Source organism: Harpia harpyja, chromosome 6, assembly GCF_026419915.1.
Source record: "Harpia harpyja isolate bHarHar1 chromosome 6, bHarHar1 primary haplotype, whole genome shotgun sequence".
In the NCBI taxonomy this organism is placed as follows: Eukaryota; Metazoa; Chordata; class Aves; order Accipitriformes; family Accipitridae; genus Harpia; species Harpia harpyja.
In genome coordinates, this window is record NC_068945.1 from 7,593,664 (window position 1) to 7,611,906 (window position 18,243).

Below are 18,243 nucleotides of genomic sequence, written 5' to 3' on the forward strand. Positions count from 1 at the left end.
CAGAGGAGTCAGACCTCTGGGCAGACACCCTCGGTCGGGTCAGATCACAGTCATTGTAACATCATACTTATCGTGCAGATTTTGAGACACCACAGACTTTTCTTTAGAGTTTCAGTAACTTCTGACATGCCTGTGAGCTGACACCTTGTCCCAACCCGAAGGGTTACCCAGCCTGCAGGTGTTTTCGAGAGCGCGACCATGAGTTCGCAGGAGTCCGTAATACGCAAGGACATGGAGGCTTTTATCCTTTAAATTTCTTTGCTTTATTACAGATTACCACAAATGCCACACAAATCACCACTAGCAAGTAAACTACCACAAAAAACCACCTCCAGCAAGTATACCTATGGTTAAGAAAGCGAATATTTATATCTCTCAAGCTATTACAAATTAGTATCAGCATTCAATAGTATAATATCAATCAATAGTATGGCAACAATCAATTGTATAGCAACAACCAATAACAGCAACAACTGTACTCCAAGAACAATGCCATGCATGCTGCTAGAATAGTGTGTGTAGCTCTCTTCATGGCCCAGCTCTCAAATACCAGCTCCTCAAAATCTCTTTGAAGCTGTGTCTTCACAGTGGCAGAAAAGAACATTTTTCCTCATGCATGAGCCCTAATGTAATGGGAAAGTGACATTTACAGTGGCAATTCCATGGTTGTTTGGTACTGGAAATACATTATAGGACCACTCCTCATTAAGAAATACTGTGTCAGAATGCCTCAGAATATAGAAATGACCCCCAAAATTGCAGCAGCATAGTTCGGGGTTTGCCAGGGTAAAAGGTACAGGCACTGCATTTCAAAATGTATAACCTGTGTGGTATTGGTATTTACTGTCAACAGTGACAGTCTTTTCTTTGCACCTTTATGCATGGAGGCTTTTGCTCTGGTTTTAAACCTGGGTTATGCTCATTCAGGATAGGAAATGTCAGCAACCTCCATTCTGTGGATTGCTGGCACTCAAATGCCTCATATAGCAGGTAGGAGGGCAAGCCCCACATCTCTACATTGCAGATCAACCTTTCCACAACCACTGTCCAGAATATAACGTCTTCTGGCAGAGCCTTCTGCTGCTTCAGAGAGGCTTTTCAAAGCTGATAGCTTCTAGTCTGATGCAGAGTGCCGCGCTGAAATGGCAGGGCACTAGAAAAAAGGAAAACTCTCAGAGCCATGTAGGTCTCCTGAGAAGAAGCCAGCACAGAGTGCTGCTTGGAGTAAATGTAGTTGAGAACATCAGCACTTAAGAAAAGATTATGCTGAGCAGCTCCACAGGTGATGAAGACCTGGGTCACTTGTGCTAGGAGCTGGCTTGCCCCTTCTGGCCCCTGGCAGAAAATGGCATCATTCATTACCATTAGCACTTGGAAATCTGTGCAGAAATGAGTATGGCTCTGAGCTCCTCCTGTCCTGCACAAGCTGGCCTTCTATCAGGAGGAAGGTTGTTGTGGGGTCCTGACAAAAGTGGGGCCTGTTTCTGTTCTCTCACCCTATTATGTCTCTGGGGGAGCATCAGTGGACAATGTCTGCTGGCTCTTAGGGTGCTTTCAAGGACCAAAAGGTGCAGTGAGGAGTGCTCTGCTTGGTGTTCTCCTCTAGTTCCTTATTTTTAACCCTGCGGTCCTTGCCCTCACTTTGTTTTTATGGTTTTTCTTCTGCAATCAATTGTTTCTCTCCATGCTCTCTTTTTTTCTTGCTCTTACCTCATTTTTGAGGCAGGAGGCAGCATTTATTTTTGTTACGGATGGAAAAACCACCCGTATGGATGGAAATAAACAGTAGAGAGAGTGGCCAGGAAATGAAGAAGGACTGGCCCCCCACACTTTCTGCTATTCAGTAGGTGGCAATTCAGCTGGGTGCTCCAGTAGCAGGAGCATGCACTCCTGCTCCTAGAAAGCTCATTTCCCGGTACCTACCTTCCTCCCTGCATGAGCAGAAGCAGAAGCAGGAGAGTTACCGTCACCACCACAACCTCACTACAACCACAGGAGCTGCCGTGCTAGTCCCACAACCCATGCCTCCATCCCCATCTGCACCTTCACGGTGATCTCCCCGTCACCCCACACGGTGAGAGTCGTGGGTCACAACTACACACTATCGCCTTGGCCCACGTCACCTACAGAGTGGGGAGTTGCTGCCCCTTTCCACCATACCCCACAGCACACCCCACAAACACTGGCACTGAGAGAAGGAAGGACAAAGCGGAGTCCCCTCCAAGCACATGCTCCACACTGCCCTGTGCCTTGTCCTTCTTGATCCCTTCCCCCTCTTTTTCATTTTTGTTTTTTTTTAGTTAAGAAAACAGCAAACAAAAAAGGGTATTACTCTGTCCTTACAATGAAGAGATACTATTCTGCACCAGGCAGTTGACTGCCAAACATTTCTCAGCCCTCTCCTAGACCTTACAGGGTAGTATTTATCTCAGGAGCTTTTCTCCTGCAGACCATAAAGATGTATGTGATGCAGTTGGCTCCGCTGGCTCCAGAGGAGCTGGACAGAGGGCTGGTGTTAACTCCAGGCTTGCTGGAGACCAGTCCTTCCGACTGCACTGCACGGATGTTCCTATGCGCCTGAGGAGTGCCACATTTAAAGAAATCATCCATATTCTGGTACAGTTTGCTTTCCACCTCATTCTCTGTGGGTCTAAGTTGGTACGTAAGAAAGAGATGGAAGAACAGTTTGTTGTCATTTAGTTACATTTCTTACTTGCTGTCTAACATAGTCTCTTGGATTGCTTTAGAATACTCAAAAAAATTAAGGACAGGAATTTAATTAAGGACAGGATATTAACAGTAGGGAAGTGTTTGTTTAACATCCCAAGCCAAGAAATTTAAATATCATTAAACTGCATTTTTATACTAAGAGAGGAAAAAGTATTCAAACGACTTGCAGACTAGGAGATTGCAGTCCTTCAATAACAAATCTACTTTGAGCAACTTGTTCTATGGTTTCCTTTTCATTGAGACATCTGTTTATTGAAATTTATCTCGTGACAGGAAGAATGACACACAAGACTGGGTCTTTCCCTTTCTTTCTCCTGCCTGTAGATTCCTATGTAGCCATGAGGACCGTAGCCCTCTGCACATTGATTCTCAGCCGTAAAATGTGGATAACAATCCTTTCTCTCTTTGGCCTTATGCAGACCTTTTCTATTTAGACTGCAAGCTCTTCCTGGGAGAGATACCTGTTGCTCTAAGTATTTACCAGACAGAATCTTGCCTAGGACCTCAGTGTGAAAGAAACAGATATTCTAGTTTTATAGTTATGCCTGGTTTCCAAACCACCAATAGCATCTTTTCCCTACCTCATCAGCCATTCTCATTGAACACAAGTATTTTAAACAGAAATAGGTCAAGTAGTACTCATACATGCCATGCACACAAATTATTTTTCCCCATCTCACTCTCATTTTGAATATTTATGTCATAAGGATTACTTTCAGTTTCATATATGTCTAATCCACCACCAGACCTAATTTGGTTATGTTGCTAAAGTATTTAATATTAATACTAATGTAATATTATCTGAGCTGGAAGAGAGTACTGACACAGCAAAATTTCAGGCTACCCTGGATTATTTAGGTGATCAAGGACTTCAACAGATAGTGAAGAAATGCAGATGCCTACACAAGACACGTGAATTGACCTTACAATGACAAGTGACATTTTATGTCAAAAAAAAAGGAAGTTAATCCACTATTGTGCCTGAAAAAAAAATTTATATAGTTCTAAATGATAAATGTATCAATGCACAAAAAGGACTTTGCTGCCTGATGGACGGTTCAGTGATGACATACTGCCAATGTAGATCTGCTATCAAAACCGCAAGTAGGCTTATAGGACACATAAAGAATATGGCGAAGGAAAGCGCTGACAATATTACAATGCTCACATAAATCAATGACATACGGGTTTCCTTTTTAGCACATACTCGTCATACCGTGAGATGGTCTGATCTCTCTGCAGAGCCACTACCCGATGCCGGTCTCTTAGTGCACTTCTCACACAACATCCTTCCCTTGCCTTGGTCCACCAAGGAGGACAGCACCTCTTCCTACAACACCTTCAGCACTACAGCAGGCAATGCTGGGAAGAAAAGCTGTTAAACTGATACGGATAAGGAAAAGAAACCATTTTGAGCAGTCCAAATGTTATACGTGCCTTTGATGGAAGGTGCTCGGCTCCACCAGCTGCAGCCACGAGACAACTGCACAGGATGCTGCTCAACAGGAAACCGAGTCGAGTAGCTCTGTCAAGCCCATGTCAAGATGACTCACCGCTTCACAAGTCACAGGTGATCGCTCCGTGTGCTTCTTTCTTCTCCTCTTTGGTCGAGAACGGACCTATCAGTAGAAGCAGTGGAGGCCTCTGGCTGATGATGTAGCTGCATGGTCTTGTTTCAGTTCTGGCCTCTTAAGAGCTTCCTGGTGCAGATGCTCAGCCTGCAGACATTTTGGGGAGATGCTTCTGACGCCTCCTACCCATACAGGAGACACGACGACCCCAAACTCAACTGGCAAAAACTACGATTGGACTTTTTTGGAACCTTTTTTGGTTTGTGGCTGCAAAGGCTTCACATGGTGAGTGAGTTTTCAAGGTCTTAAATGTGATATTTGCTCTATGGTGAATCACATATTATCTATAAAGAAATTCTGCACTTTCCTGGAAGATAACATTTCCAGGAAGTACAGCTACTAGTTGTTATTGATGGCCAGACCATCAGGTTCTGCAGATAAAGCCAAAGCTTCTTCCTATCATCTGAGGTTTCCCCCCTAAGCGCCCCGCTGTGCTTATTTTTATATTTTTATCTGTTTTATTCAGCTTACTGGTGTTAATTGTTTTTATGTCGTTATAATGCTGTGGTGCTTTCCCTTCTGTACTCAAACCCTCCCTACTTATTTCTATCCTTCCCCAGGTCATTTTCAGTGGTAAGACTGTCAGTTTTTGAAGATGGGGGCTATGTCTTCTACTACATAATAACAATGCACAAGTGCTATAAACGAGTAAATAACAGTCCTAGTGAATATTAGCCTCACCAAAAATACAAACATAGCTGATAATGTAGCTGGATTCCTTTCTCTTGTGCCTCATACTCCAAAACATTCCAAAATAATGTTTTGCTAGACTTCTGCAGCTGAATGACTGAGCTTTTTTGGTGTAAAAGACCTAGTTGTCTGACATACGCAGCATTCTCAACCCAGCACTTCATAAAATGCTTAGTACTTCTCAAATACTAACTTAACTTCTGCAGTAAATACAATCTGCTAATACCTCTGTCAAATACTTTCTAAAGGTGACTAACTTTTCTTAATGTTCCAAACTACTAAGCACACATGATGTCCCATAAGCCACTCAACGTTATTTCTGCTACATTCATCCTTCATCTTTTTCTTTCATTTTACTGTCTAAAACATGGATATTTCCCATATTACTTTTACTCATCTGACTAGTTTCATGTTATACAACAGAAATGTTTGCAACTTAAAGATAAGCAAATGCATTTGTCTTTCCAGGCTAACAATTTCACTTTGGGAATTGGAGGAACCTCTCAGTATCATCCTGAAAATAGATCACTTCAAAAAGTAACAGGCACTAGAATAGTAAAAATTTTATAACCGTTAAGAAAGAAATGTGGTTTTGTTCAGCTGAACACAGGACTGATGAAGAATAAACTTCAGGAATAGTAAGCAAAAAGCAAATGTTTCAGTACCTTCCTCCTCCTTATTTACTGGCAGGATTCCTGTGGTACAGAGGCATACTGAGATCAGGAGGCTTTGGGGGAGTACAGTCAAAACATTACAAATAAGCCGTGCTTTTTGCTGTATGAGAGATACTTATCAATGGATCAGTGGAGGGTTACTAGCTTTAAAAAACGTAAAAAGAAACGCAAGAGTAAGTCAGCTCCTTTTCTAATAAATGGATTGGCCCAGTTCAGTGGGACCTTAAGAAACTAACGCTTGTCTGATATATGTAGACTTTACAAGTTTCCAAAGCATCCCAAAATATCAGAAGTCAATGTCTTGTTTGGGGTACAAATGCCTCAAGGTCTAACTAAAGATTCTGAACTCGCTAAGAGTTCTTCCATTGACTGGGGAGGGAGATAAAGATGAACTGACAAAGTCAACCAAAAGCAGGGTAAATTCGTCCACCCCAGTCTGGGCAACCACAGCGAGATTGCTACTCGCGTGGGAGCTGTTTAGTGGCAGTCGAACTCGGGCACCTCTGCAGCAGGCTGCCGTGACCACAGCACAGATGTTTCCTACGTGTATACTTTGCCTCTAGATTTCTGACATGCAGTGATTGCCCCTTGCATAACTTGAATTCAATCCTTCAGAAAAGTTAGAGGTAGCATGTTAGTGGGTGAAAAAAGGTAATCAAAGATTATTTGTGGTAGCAGGGTGCAGGAGGTGGCACCACAGAAACCAACTGTAACTTTATGAGTCAGTCCCATGAGACTCCTAGTATTGCAGGGGCCAAATTTTCTCCAGAAAAAACAATTTCTTTTGTAAAATGCCGTGCTTTTTACTTAGCATGTTTGCATTTTCTCCCTAAATGATGGCAATACTTTAAAGTCATTTTCCAGTGTTTCGGTTTGTCTTTTGCCTTTTTCCTTTAAGAAATTCCTATCTTCTTTTTCAATCGTCACTTTATAAAATGTGGGAACATTCCATGAAACCAAATACGCGTATAAAAAAATAAATATACGGCCCTTGCAGTATCTTATGGGAGACATTTTTTCCCCACAAAAATAAACACTTCCCTTTTCTGAACAGCTGTCCTCAGCACTCCAACAGCCTCCAGTGATGTCCGTGGGAGTTACCTGTGCAGAGGAATTTGCAGACCTACCTTCGCAGAGGCCCACGTGCCTCAAGCTGGTGAGGCACAAGAAAGGAGAGCCGGCAGCTGAGCGTGGGTGGGACAAGCGTCCCTCTTACGCTCGGTCTGTACGCTGCATTCTGCTCCGGTATGAGGACGAACCCGCTGCCCCCAAGATTGACCTGAACGGTCAGTACAAATGCTCAACTAGGCTATCGGTGGTTCAGCAGCAGCCCTCCCTCACTGAAGCGCTCGGCTGAGGCGGTGGGAGCCTGCCAAACCACACACGTCCTCAATAACAGCAGCAGGCTGCTTGCTTGCTCGTCAGTCTGCAGGGGTCTTAGCCAAACCAGCCAGGGAAAGTAAAGGTCGAGTGCCTCAGTTATAAGCATCTGGGGTTGATAACTAGAGTAGTTTCGGAGCATCAGATGATTCACAACTGAATATGTGACAGGTCCTCAGGTTTTTGTGTCAGCCCGGAGAATGGCCTGCAACTGTCGAAAGAATCTTCTGTATTAGTGGGTGAGTAAGCGTGAAAAGAGTATCCGTGAATGCTCTGCGGTTATAAGCCACAGTGAGTTATTTTTTACCTCAGTGACAGGCAGGACCGAATGGCAAGAGAGCGAGCCACTTCTTCGGAGTGAATAAATGCTGAATAACCTGTTCTTAGAATTAACAGCTGTGCAAACATTTGTATTCCACTATATCCTTGTGTCCTGGTTGCTGGCTGGGGTTAAACCACGACACCTTGTATGCAAAATCTGCTCTACATGCAACACGTATCGAACCTCCCTGCTGCCCTAGTTCCACAGCCCACTTTCGTTCTCTGCCCCTCCGGACTCAGGTCTGGCAAAACCTCCTGAAGTGTCTACAGCTTGTGCTCTCTGGACCCATCACCTCTTCCCTCTCCCACTCTCCCTCTCCTAGGCATCTTCAGTTCCCCAATTTCCCTGAAGCCAGCGTGCTTTAAGCCTTGCTGGCACATAGGTTTTGGGTTCTTCTTCACCCTTTTGCCTTTCTGTTTCTTCTCAAGTGTCACCCCAGACGTGCTGGCCTGTCCAGCTCGCCCAGTCCATTCCTTAAATGAGCATCTGCCGCAGACAAAGGCTAAAATCCACCGCAAGTCAATTTATATTTATGGACATACAAAGTTTATATGGCTCTTTGTGAGCTGTAAATATAAACACCTGGAGATAATTTTCAGCACCTGACTACCGCTCAAAGTCCTTGACGATCAAAGTAGTTGGAGGCTGCAATGAAAGCATAAAGCGTAACCCTCCCTTCTCTTGGTTTTCTATTTAAGGCGTTCTCCTCAGGTACGGACGGACGCCTGTTTTGGATAAACCGTCACGGAATTCCTCGTCAGCCTCGCGCAGAGCCCGCCCGTTGCCTTGAAGAGAGCCCCGTTCCTCCGGCCGTTTGAACAGGCCACGCCGCCAAGATCCGCGGTCGGTAAACCAGTCACTGTGCGTGAGGCGCCACATGAACCGCCCGCGCCGCCTGCCAACCCTCCCGACGCGGGCGGCCCCGCCTTACAAGCAACGCCGCGGCTCCTGCTGCACCTCGGCCCCGCAGCCCGAACCACCGGCCGCTGTGCTCCCCCGGGTGAGGCAGAGCACTGGCCGGCTTCTCCAAAAACAGAAGCGGATCCCGGCCGCCTGCCCCCACACACACACCCCCCGCGCCGAGTCCGGCCCCTCCGGCGGTTCCGGCCCCGTGATCTCCCTCCCCACCCGCGGAGCAGCCCGCTCCGCACCCATGGGAGGCCGAGGGCTCGGCGGCGGCGGCGGCGGCTCCCCGGAGCGGGGGTCGGGGGCCCGCAAAGGTGAAGGGGCGAAGGGAGAGGAGCCCGGGACGGGACGACAGACGCCGCGGGGGGGTCCCGTGGGGCCCGCAGAGCCCCGCCGGAGAGAGGGGCCGAGAGCGGGGGTGAGCCGCCCTGCAGGCCGCGGCCCCGGGGGGGGGGAGGCGGCGGCTGCCGCTGCCCTGCGACCTCCCGTGGGGCCGCCGGGCCGCTGGAACCCACCCGCGGTGCCCGGCCGGCGTGGAGGGGCCGATCCGGTGGGGGTACCGCCGGGACAGCCCTTGGGCTGGCGGGGAGGCGGACGGCGCCGGAGCTTGCGGGCTGCGAGACCCACCCGAGAAATGCCCGGAGGTGCCGGGCGTGGGGCCGGCTGGGAACCGGCATCCCCCGGGGGCTCGCCTCGGGCGTGGAGGCCAGGTAAACCCAGCCGGGAGCCGCGGCTCTTCGCAGAGGCCGGAGGCTGGCCGGGCAGAGGCCTGTGCTGGCGGCGGAGCGACCGCCCGTGAGGGGGGACCCCCCCTCCGCCGCCTTTCGGGGACGCCTCGGCCCCCGCTGCCGCCCGCGAAGTGGGACGCGGGACGCGGCGGTGGCAAGTCGGTGGGTCCTTCCCACCGCCAAACCCGGCCGGCGGCTGGCTCCTGGAAGGGAGACGGGGAGAAAAGGAGACTCCGAACGGCTGTCACTGCGGGATAAGGCTGGATGTTCCGCCAGAGAGGTTTTGGGCTCCGGAGCTGATGGCTTATTTCTCTTATCTGTGCTGTGTTTCGGTATGAGGTCAACCTCAGACTTAACTGTCTTCACCCTCATTTGTTCCATGCTCATTTCTTCCTTTTTTGATCACTTTGGAGTGTTGGGAACTACCTCACTATTAGGTTAAGTTCTGGATGATGTAACTAAAATTCAGAGTTCTTCTTAGCGAAGTAGCTTTGTGATAACAAGCTCAACGTCACACGCTTTCTAGTCTTCAGCTCTGCTCCCAGCCTGCTTTCCACGGAGTGCAACTTTTTTTGGAACAGCTTCATGGGTCCTGGGCTTTACTCCCCTGACAGCTGGTTGTTGGGTTTGGGGTTTTTTTTTGTTAAATTCCTGACATTTCTTTTTTCAGGTCTATTCTCAAATATCTGGTTATGGCGAGGTGTTGCTGGAGTCCTTACTGCTGCCGTCATTTTGATTTTGTGTATTCAGTTTGGTAAGTGTGTAAATAATTTAAAAAGAAAATATAATTAGCCTTAGAAATAACCAGAGTTTTGGGTTGTCAGAAGTCCCTCAAGACCTCAAAAGGCTTATTCAAAGCTTACCTTATCTCAAAGTTAAATAGATGTCTCATGACACATTGTTTAAAATTGTGAGCAAGTGCTGGAGAAATTACTCCACTAGTTGCAGTGGCGTTAGGGAGTGCTCAGTTTAGTCTTGGTGTACTTCTGGCATTCAAGTTTATAACCTCACTGTTGGTCTTAATCCAAGTTCAAGAAAACAAACAACAAATGGAAGATTGTTCTTTGCAACTAATCTTCTAATCAGTCCTTCAAAAAAATGACACTATAATAAACAAAGCTATTAATTCATCTGCAAGGAAGCAACACATGCAAAAACTATAGTTGTCAGAAATATATAAGTTGTAGAAGAATCCTTGGAGGATACGTTATTATCACCTTCTCAGCTACTTCTACCAACCTGCCCCTGATCGTCACTTTAAAGGTACGTCAGCAGCCATAAGGGTGCAGGAGCCAGAGTATATAATTAGTTTACAATAATTATTTCTGCTGGGCAGGAGTACTAATGCTATAGGTAGACTCTGATGATTTCGATGATGCAGTCAGAAAGCAAGCTAAAAAGCTCCAGAAACCCTTTCCAGCTGGAAGAAATAGGTAGATTGTTTTTTATCTTTTCGCAGTAAACCGTTCCTCGGCCAAAGGTTTTCCTGTCTGTCCCTCCCTGGAACTCTGTCCATCAGGTTGGCTGTATTTCCAGAGGAAATGCTACTACCTCTCGGAGAGCGAAGCCAACTGGAACTCCAGTCAGAGCCTCTGCTCTTCGCACAATGCTTCCCTCCTGGTGATCGAAAATGATCAGGAACTGGTAAGGGAACAAAGGGGGGGTCCTGGTTTCACCCCATCTCACTTCTAGGGGGCTGCACAATGAACCAGTGTGTTCTTCCAGCCTCTTAAGCTGAATGGTTTGGAAGCTGATGCAAAGAGCATGACGAGTCACAGCTTGCAGAAAGCTGCGTGCCTCCTCTCCCTGCAAACAGCAAACATCAGTTTTAGCAGTTGATGTTTTCGAAAATGCCCGAGGCCTATCTGAGTTAAATTTGGTGCTGCTCACAGCTATAAATACTCACATTGAAGGCAACTACCAGGGTAAACACTGTTGCATCTTATTTATCTTTAATTAGACAACAGTTCTCTCTTAGCAAGGTAGGCTAATGACAACCAAGTTGGTAGATACGTTAGTCTTGACCTTTGGAGTCAGGAGATGGTTATGCTAACCACAGCTTTTCTGTATTATACTACAATGTTAGGAAAGATTCCACCTAATGCAGAGACCTAGGAGAACATATTCTTCCACATCTGTTAGAGACCTTGATATTTTAAAACAGCCTCTTTCTAGGTCAGTCAGCCCTATCACAGACACCAGTATAATGGGCGTACTGGGTGCAGATGTCTGTTCTGTTGCACACACTGGGGCAAGGATCTTCCTTAACTAATCCCTAAAATGTCTTCCACAAGTCCTTGCTAGCTCATAAGAAAAACTCAGTGCGATGAAGACGTATCAGCGATGGAGAAATGCGTTAGCTGCAAAGGCATTCATCGTTCTTTGAAGACTTTCTTGTGGAGAGACAGTAAAATGATGCATTTGCAGTTCCATAGCAGTTCTTAATATTCAGTAGTATACTTGCGTTCTCATAGTTGGCATTTCTGTCACTACAATATCTGAGTGCTGCAGGGATCCTGTCTCAGAATGAGTCCATTTGATTTCTGATCGAGTTGTAAGTTCTCTTTCAGTTAGGTGGATCGCACAAGATCCAGACGCTGCAGTACTCTGTAGATTTAATTTTTAATCTTGTTTCTTCTGGGAGAAAGGCAAGATCATTGTTTTGCTTTCTAGCCCTGGATCAAAGACTTTGTATTTTGATAACTGGACTGAACATGCAAAATTTCTTTTCTCATACGGGTTTATTCCTACAGAGTTTTATGGTGAAGATAACAAAGCAAGACCCGTGGATTGGACTCTATAAAAGAAATGAAGAGTTCTTTTGGGTAAATGGGAAGGCATTAGACAATAAACTGTAAGTCGATGTTGAGGGGTTTTGCTGGTGATACTAGATTATAGGGGAGTAAGAAAGGATAACTAATACAGATATAGACAGTGACTTGAAAGAAGTATCTATAGTGATGTTGAAGGGATGACTATGGAGAGAGCATGGAATACAGTGAAGATTTCACATAGCATTGTTAAAACTGATGGGCGAAAGTTAGGAGATAAATCTGTAATGCCAGGTTCTGAAGCAATATGAGACAGGAGCTTGTGGTAACAGACAGTATAGCAAAGTGAAAGCTAAACAAGAGATCATCAAGATACCAAAGCAATGGGGGGAGGAATGGAAGATTACAATAACACAAATTCCTCATTATAGAATATATTTTGCAAAAGTGCAAACCTGCATGCAACCTGCATGAGGTTTATAGCAGAGATATTTGGAAGGCTTCTAAGAGATGTTTTCATACTTCTTATAGAACGTGCCTACAAAAAAGGCTGCTGGAGGGAAAGGTGAAGCTGCGAATTTATGTTGCAAGAGCTGCTCTGTGCTCATGGCCCTGTGTTCTATCCCACCGGTGTCAAGTGTGGGACAGTTTGTTCTTCCCACCGACAGCTGTCCCATCTTCTCAGAGACTGCTGCTTCTTGTCCTGGGGCAGCTGCTGGCAGGAACTGGTGGAATTACCGGTGACAGTAATAAGCATTGAGATTTCACAAGGCTGAAATTAACTTAAGAAGTGGAAAATTTAAATACTCTTAAGTTTGTGACATTAACTAGTGGTGCATGACTCTATCCAGTTCATCCCGAAGACTTGAGGGCTTGATCTGATAAAGACCTTGCGCATTTAATGAGATGTGAGCAGCACGTAGGGATCTCAAGTTGAAAACTGCAGTCCTTCCTGCTCTTGCTTATTCCCTGACTGCGATACAGACATCCACTGATGCTTTTATTTTCAGTGATGAAGTTCTTCATATTCTTAGACCTCTGCCTCTGTGCTTCCTCAAACTGCCCCTCCTGTCTTCAGAAGGGTGAACACCTTGATGTCTAAGCTCAGCTGCTCTTAAGAGTCCTGTGAACCCTGGTGGGGATTTGTCCCTTGGCTTTTCCAGAGACCGTACTGGTTCGGTTGGCCTATTCACAGAACGCTGTAACACTTTATTTGAAAACAGAGTTGGTGAAGGAGACCCTTACGTCTTACATAGGGACACCTACGGTGTGGAAACTGAGGATCGCTTCCTGTTTCCCGCCACCCCCTTAACCGTAGTGCCGTGTTCGGTGCTGAGGAAGAGGGAAATGAGAGAGGCATTTGTTTCACAGCTTCTGTTGCAACGTTTTAGCTGTATAGAAGGATGTGGAAGTCAAAGGCAGAGCCAGTCTTGATCGCACAGCATCCTTGAGAAGGGCAAACCTGAATTCCAGTCTCCGCTCTAAGGCCGTATTTCACATGAAGGAGCACTAGACAAGATGCCGGAGTACTGCGAGTCCTAGATTTTGTGTTCTGGGGGCCAGGTCCCATTAAAAAAAGACAATCTTTGTGATGTTCTCTTCAAAGCGCAAGCTATCATTCTCCTGCGATGCCTTGCCTGTGGTAAATCAGACTTTGTACAAAGAGAACCTGTGATCCCCGTAGTTCCCTTTGCTCTATTGCATTATTTGATTGTGGGCGTCAAAGTAATCATGTCTTTCATTCTCCCTTACAGGATTGAAGTAAAAGGCTCTGGAAACTGTGCCTATCTTGAGTCAAAAGGAGTCTCGGCCTCTGGATGTTATTTAACCAGGAAGTGGGTCTGTAGCTTGAATACTAGCTTAGCACAATAAAGGTGGCCGAAGCCACCACCCCTGACACTTAGCGCTCTGATCCGATGTCTGCACAGGCTATGGCTATGCTCTGGGACCTGGGAACGCGTCTCAGCTCCTACCTGGAGGTGAATGACTTTTCTGGTAGCCAGAATTCTCCACCCATGGAGGAAACCTCTGTTTTTTAAAGATACCATTTAAAAGGCTTGCTTCAGCATCTTGATAAGTCATTTCCTTGCCCCATTTTTCTAGCTGCTGCTCAGGCTGTAGTTTCTTTTTGTTGTGTATTTCTTCCATTAACTCTTCTTTTGTAGGATCCTAAGCAGCTGCTCTTTCTTTTCCCTTTTGGTGTGCAGTTGGAGGTATTCGTTCAGCTTTTCCCTTAGCCGAGCTCTGTGTGCAGGGGTGGGTTGTGAAGTGGGTCTGCCGGAAGGTTGGCCAGTGCCTCTCAGATACAGGGTGATGCAGAAATAAGCACCGTTCTTCTAGACAGGATCATTGCAGATTTCACTCTCCTGGTTTGATGGGGTACGTCTTGTGTGACTCTGCATTGTATCCAATGTTTTCTTACTGTTATTTTACATGAATCTTGTTAAATTAACTTGACAGTATTATCATTGGGATTTATGTAGCTGCACTGCATCTCAAGTTCTCCTTTCCACAGGACTTAGCAAAAAAAAGTCAGAATAGATAGAGTATTTATTGACCTGAGGATCTGCACTGATGGGGAAAGCGTTTGAATGGAAAAAGTAATAGTGAAGCTGCAGGCATTAATGTTGTAAAGTTAGAAATAGTCCTCAGTGCAAATAGGCAAAATCATGAGTAGAGAATAAGAGAATTAACAGCAAAGGATGTTTCTCCATGGTTTCCTCATGTCCTATGCCTGTCGGAGCGTGAGGCTTCTGAGCAAGTGGTAACATTTCTGGATGCACAATCAGTGTTTTCTTCCATGTATGTATCATTTTCAGCAGCAACACCCAGTGCTGTTGAATTGCTGTTAGCCTGAACAGAATTAGGGGGCAATCCAGCTGAACTCTGTCCACTCATGTCTAGCAGGTAACCTGGAGATTAAAGTGCTGTTTGACCCAGAGGAAGCAAAGCGGCTTATTTTCCTGGAAGGACTGTTGGAAATTCGCATGTGTAACAGGGCAAAATACTCCTCTGCTTGGAATAAAATCTGGAAAATTAGTTTTCTTGTGATCTGGGTGCTACAGAGCAGCCTATGGACTCCGTGGGACTTCTTGAAGAAGCAAGTGGAGCCATTTTTGGAGCAGTCACTAGAGTGCACTGTAGTTCCAGGGAAAGGAAGAGAACTGTGTCTTCTCATTTTTTAAGAATGTAAAATTGCACTATGTTTGACAGGTTATTTGGAGTGTTGTTGGTTCGTTAGGGTTTTTTGTCCTATTTGTAATTATTTTTGCCTTCACTGTGTTTTTATGCAAATTTAATTGCTGTCTAGTTTTGTTCAGCACCTTGTTTATGCCTTCATTATTTTCTGTGACAATAGGACTTTTCTGTAACAGGACCGTGCAGTATGGATATTGTTAACAACTTGTGACTTTAAGACGTTTATTTGTATATGAGCACTAATTTTGCTGAACTACACTTTTTTTAACTGCTTGTATTCTTTATAGGCACAGTAACAGGACTCTACAATATGAATAGCCTAATAATCTATGTGTTAATTTATATGTAACTAGTTGTGGGGGGAGATTATTCTGCAATGTTTTTAAATTAACTGGCTCGGAAGGATATGGTTATGTGCAATAGTCCTGAAAAGATACTCGCTAAATACCTTTACAGAGCCTCTGAATTGCAGTGGTTTGTGTCTTAATATTGTGCCATTAAAAGTATTTTTCAGCTCAGGCCCCATTTAGGGGGAAAAAAAAATAATCACCAGACTGAAGCAAAATAAAATTTTCAGGTTTCAAATATGAAAAGATCTTTAATCATAATGTTGGGGTTAACATGAAACAAGACATTTGACCCAAAAAAGAATGCACTTCACTTTCTAACACTTCTGACACATTTTCACACTTCAAAATGTGTCAGACTTTTAAAAAAAGCATTTAACTGAAATGCTGAAGTACTTCTGTAGAAATGCTGAAATGCACGTAGTGAAACACACTCAATACAGTAACTTTGGAGGGAACGTGGAATTCTCCGCAGTTCACTTTTGCAAAGTTTTCCAAGTATTTGCATTAGATTAGAATTACTAGAGGTACATTCCACAAATTTGGTAGAAATGGTAAGGGGTAAGGAGTATTTGCGTACTGTGTTGTGTCTTAGTGTTTCTTAATGAGCCGATTTACCTGAATGTTTCCTTTAACTACAAAATAACTTCGCTCTTAGGGTTTTTTCCCATCAGTGTCATCTATGGATAGAGTCCAAAATTGGGAAATTTTCATTCTTAAAGGAGGTTTTGGAGAAACTGTGAGCACAGTAGGTTATAATGAAAGTTCTTTTGTAATCTGACTCTTAAGGGGTGCAATTAGCATCTTCTTTAGTATCCAGAGTCTGTCATGCTAAGAAATGGTCAAGCTGTGAACCCACTTTGCTCGGAGCGGGGTTTGATGAAGTACTTCACTTCAACAGCCATTTCTTTTTTCTTTTTTTTTTTTTAAATCGGTGTAATTGCTCAAGATTTAGTGGCTGCTTAAAATGTAGGTAAGAGCTTCAATAAGGCCCTGCAAAACCATGTTTAATTATATTAGTAATAGTGAGAATGCTCAAATACTAGATGTTTCACGAATATTGTTAAAACCTAAACACCACAACCAATTTTAGAGAAGACAACTCAGGAGTTCAAGTTTTTCTTGTTAAATTCGGCGTGGCTCAAGAAACATGTGCCATAAAAACAGCAATTCAGCAGTCATCTCCAATGCATGGAGAAGGTTATGCTTTAAGTACCCTGAAGTTACATTTTCTCAATGGTGAATATATATCTATATAAAAATATAGATATTATAGAGATACAGGGATACATATATTATAGATATAGACAGACAGATTTATCTTACTCATTTCATACTCTTTGCTTCTCTGCCTAGAATAAACAAACCAATCCTGTTCCCTACATGCGTGCTGCACTGAGTTTGGGGGATTTTTTTTGTTCTTGTTTTTCTAACATGAGAATAAAAGCAGTTTTTCAAATGAGTCTTTAGCTGCTGATGCTGCATTCTGTAGCGTAAATCTGTGTTGTTTTTTTGTTCGAAAGGAAGTCAGCCACGCTGAAGGTACAGTTCACTTTTTCATCTGTAGCCCCAAAGTCCTGAAGAGCCATCGTGCTGTGCCTGCGGAATGCAGCAGACTGCATTACGTGCTTGGTGTCTCCTTCCACTGAAGACCTCTCTGCCTTTTCAACTCTCACTTACACGCACCTACTACTTTCCTGGCATCTCTGTCCACCATTAAGTGAGGTGTTACCCGTCAGCGTCCGTAGGTGGAGGGCTGTCAGTCTGTTGGTGTTACCGTGTTGCTCGTGAGCATTTTGTTCCACAGCTGCAGTCATGTGTGTGCTGAAGCCGTGGTACTTTACACCAAGAGCTCCTGTGCAAGCGTATCTGTTGGTGACTCATCACGAGTTGCTAGATGTTAACCACAGCCCTTCATAGGGTCAGTAGTTATCTAGTGCAGGTATGAGACAACGTACCTGGGAAACTGCAGCTGCCTTTAATTATGTGTATTATAGCAAAGATGAGCTAAAGGCTCTACATTTCAAAAGCCACGTTGGACTTGTTTCTCTCTCTCATTGCTTTAATGAGAGGACTTTAATTCCAGTCTGTGCGTTTTTTGTTAGAGTAGTACCTTGGATTTTAATGTTAGGTTTTGTTTTGTTTTTTGTTTTTTTTTTTTCTCCAAACATAGCTAACCCCACATGGCTAGAGTAAAAGTACATTAAATTATAGTAAAACTCTGGGAACTTAGAATCTTCCCCTGATTGGCCCCGAAAGGGCCTTGAGGTCCCTTCTGCTATAAATTATTGCATAATTCTATGAAATGAGGTAAGAATTCAGCTGCTTATTGTGGAAAGCACAACACAGTAGAGTTAACTTCAGGGGCATTTGAAGAGATCCTGCCTGAAATTGAATTATGGCGGGTAAAATGAAAATTTACTTAAGCAACCCTGTCTGTAAGCACAGAGAAGTAGATTTTACACCTTTGCAAGACAGCAGTATGTAAGTATGAGAGTGCCTCAGCTGCTTTGCCCCTCAGCCTGAGGATACGAGACTAGAGATTCACAGTTTAGAAAGGGGACTAACCTTTGAGCTTTCTGAATATTAGCTTTTGCATCAGAAGTGTTTGATACTTTATTCAAAGAAGAAGTTGGTTCAGTTACCAGTTGAATTGTCCCACCTGTCGTGTAGGTAGGACTGAGCTGTCCCATCCGGGCTGAGGCAGGTACGTCTTTAACAGAGCTCACGCAGAGGCTGAAGACCCAGAGGTCCTCAGGAGGAGAGGCTGGTGAGGACCCTTAAGTCCTATTAGAGCACTCAGGGCCCTGGCAATACCCAAAAGGAGGTACGTGATTCGCAAACAGGAGGAAAACATTATTGTTAC

General features: G+C 44.7%; 1 protein-coding gene and 1 long non-coding RNA gene across 4 annotated transcripts; one reads left to right on the forward strand and one right to left on the reverse strand.

The window, feature by feature from the left end:
* Positions 1-247: 247 nt before the first annotated feature.
* On the reverse strand, positions 248-8,241 carry LOC128142796 (uncharacterized). 3 transcript variants are annotated; one of them, XR_008235507.1, is made up of 2 exons: positions 6,853-8,241; positions 248-4,448 (listed from the first exon to the last, which is right to left on the reverse strand). It is a non-coding gene; the product is annotated as an uncharacterized LOC128142796 (long non-coding RNA). The 3 variants fall into 3 exon arrangements; XR_008235508.1 differs by lacking the exon at positions 6,853-8,241 and adding an exon at positions 6,227-6,838; XR_008235509.1 differs by lacking the exon at positions 6,853-8,241 and adding an exon at positions 5,717-6,219.
* Positions 8,242-8,565: 324 nt separating this feature from the next.
* Positions 8,566-15,496, forward strand: LOC128142807 (C-type lectin domain family 2 member L-like). The gene is given in 6 exon segments (XM_052789371.1): positions 8,566-8,686; positions 8,689-8,751; positions 9,732-9,815; positions 10,521-10,705; positions 11,815-11,915; positions 13,587-15,496. Coding segments are annotated over 6 exon segments (657 nt in total). The 5' UTR covers positions 8,566-8,580; the 3' UTR covers positions 13,705-15,496.
* Positions 15,497-18,243: the final 2,747 nt, after the last annotated feature.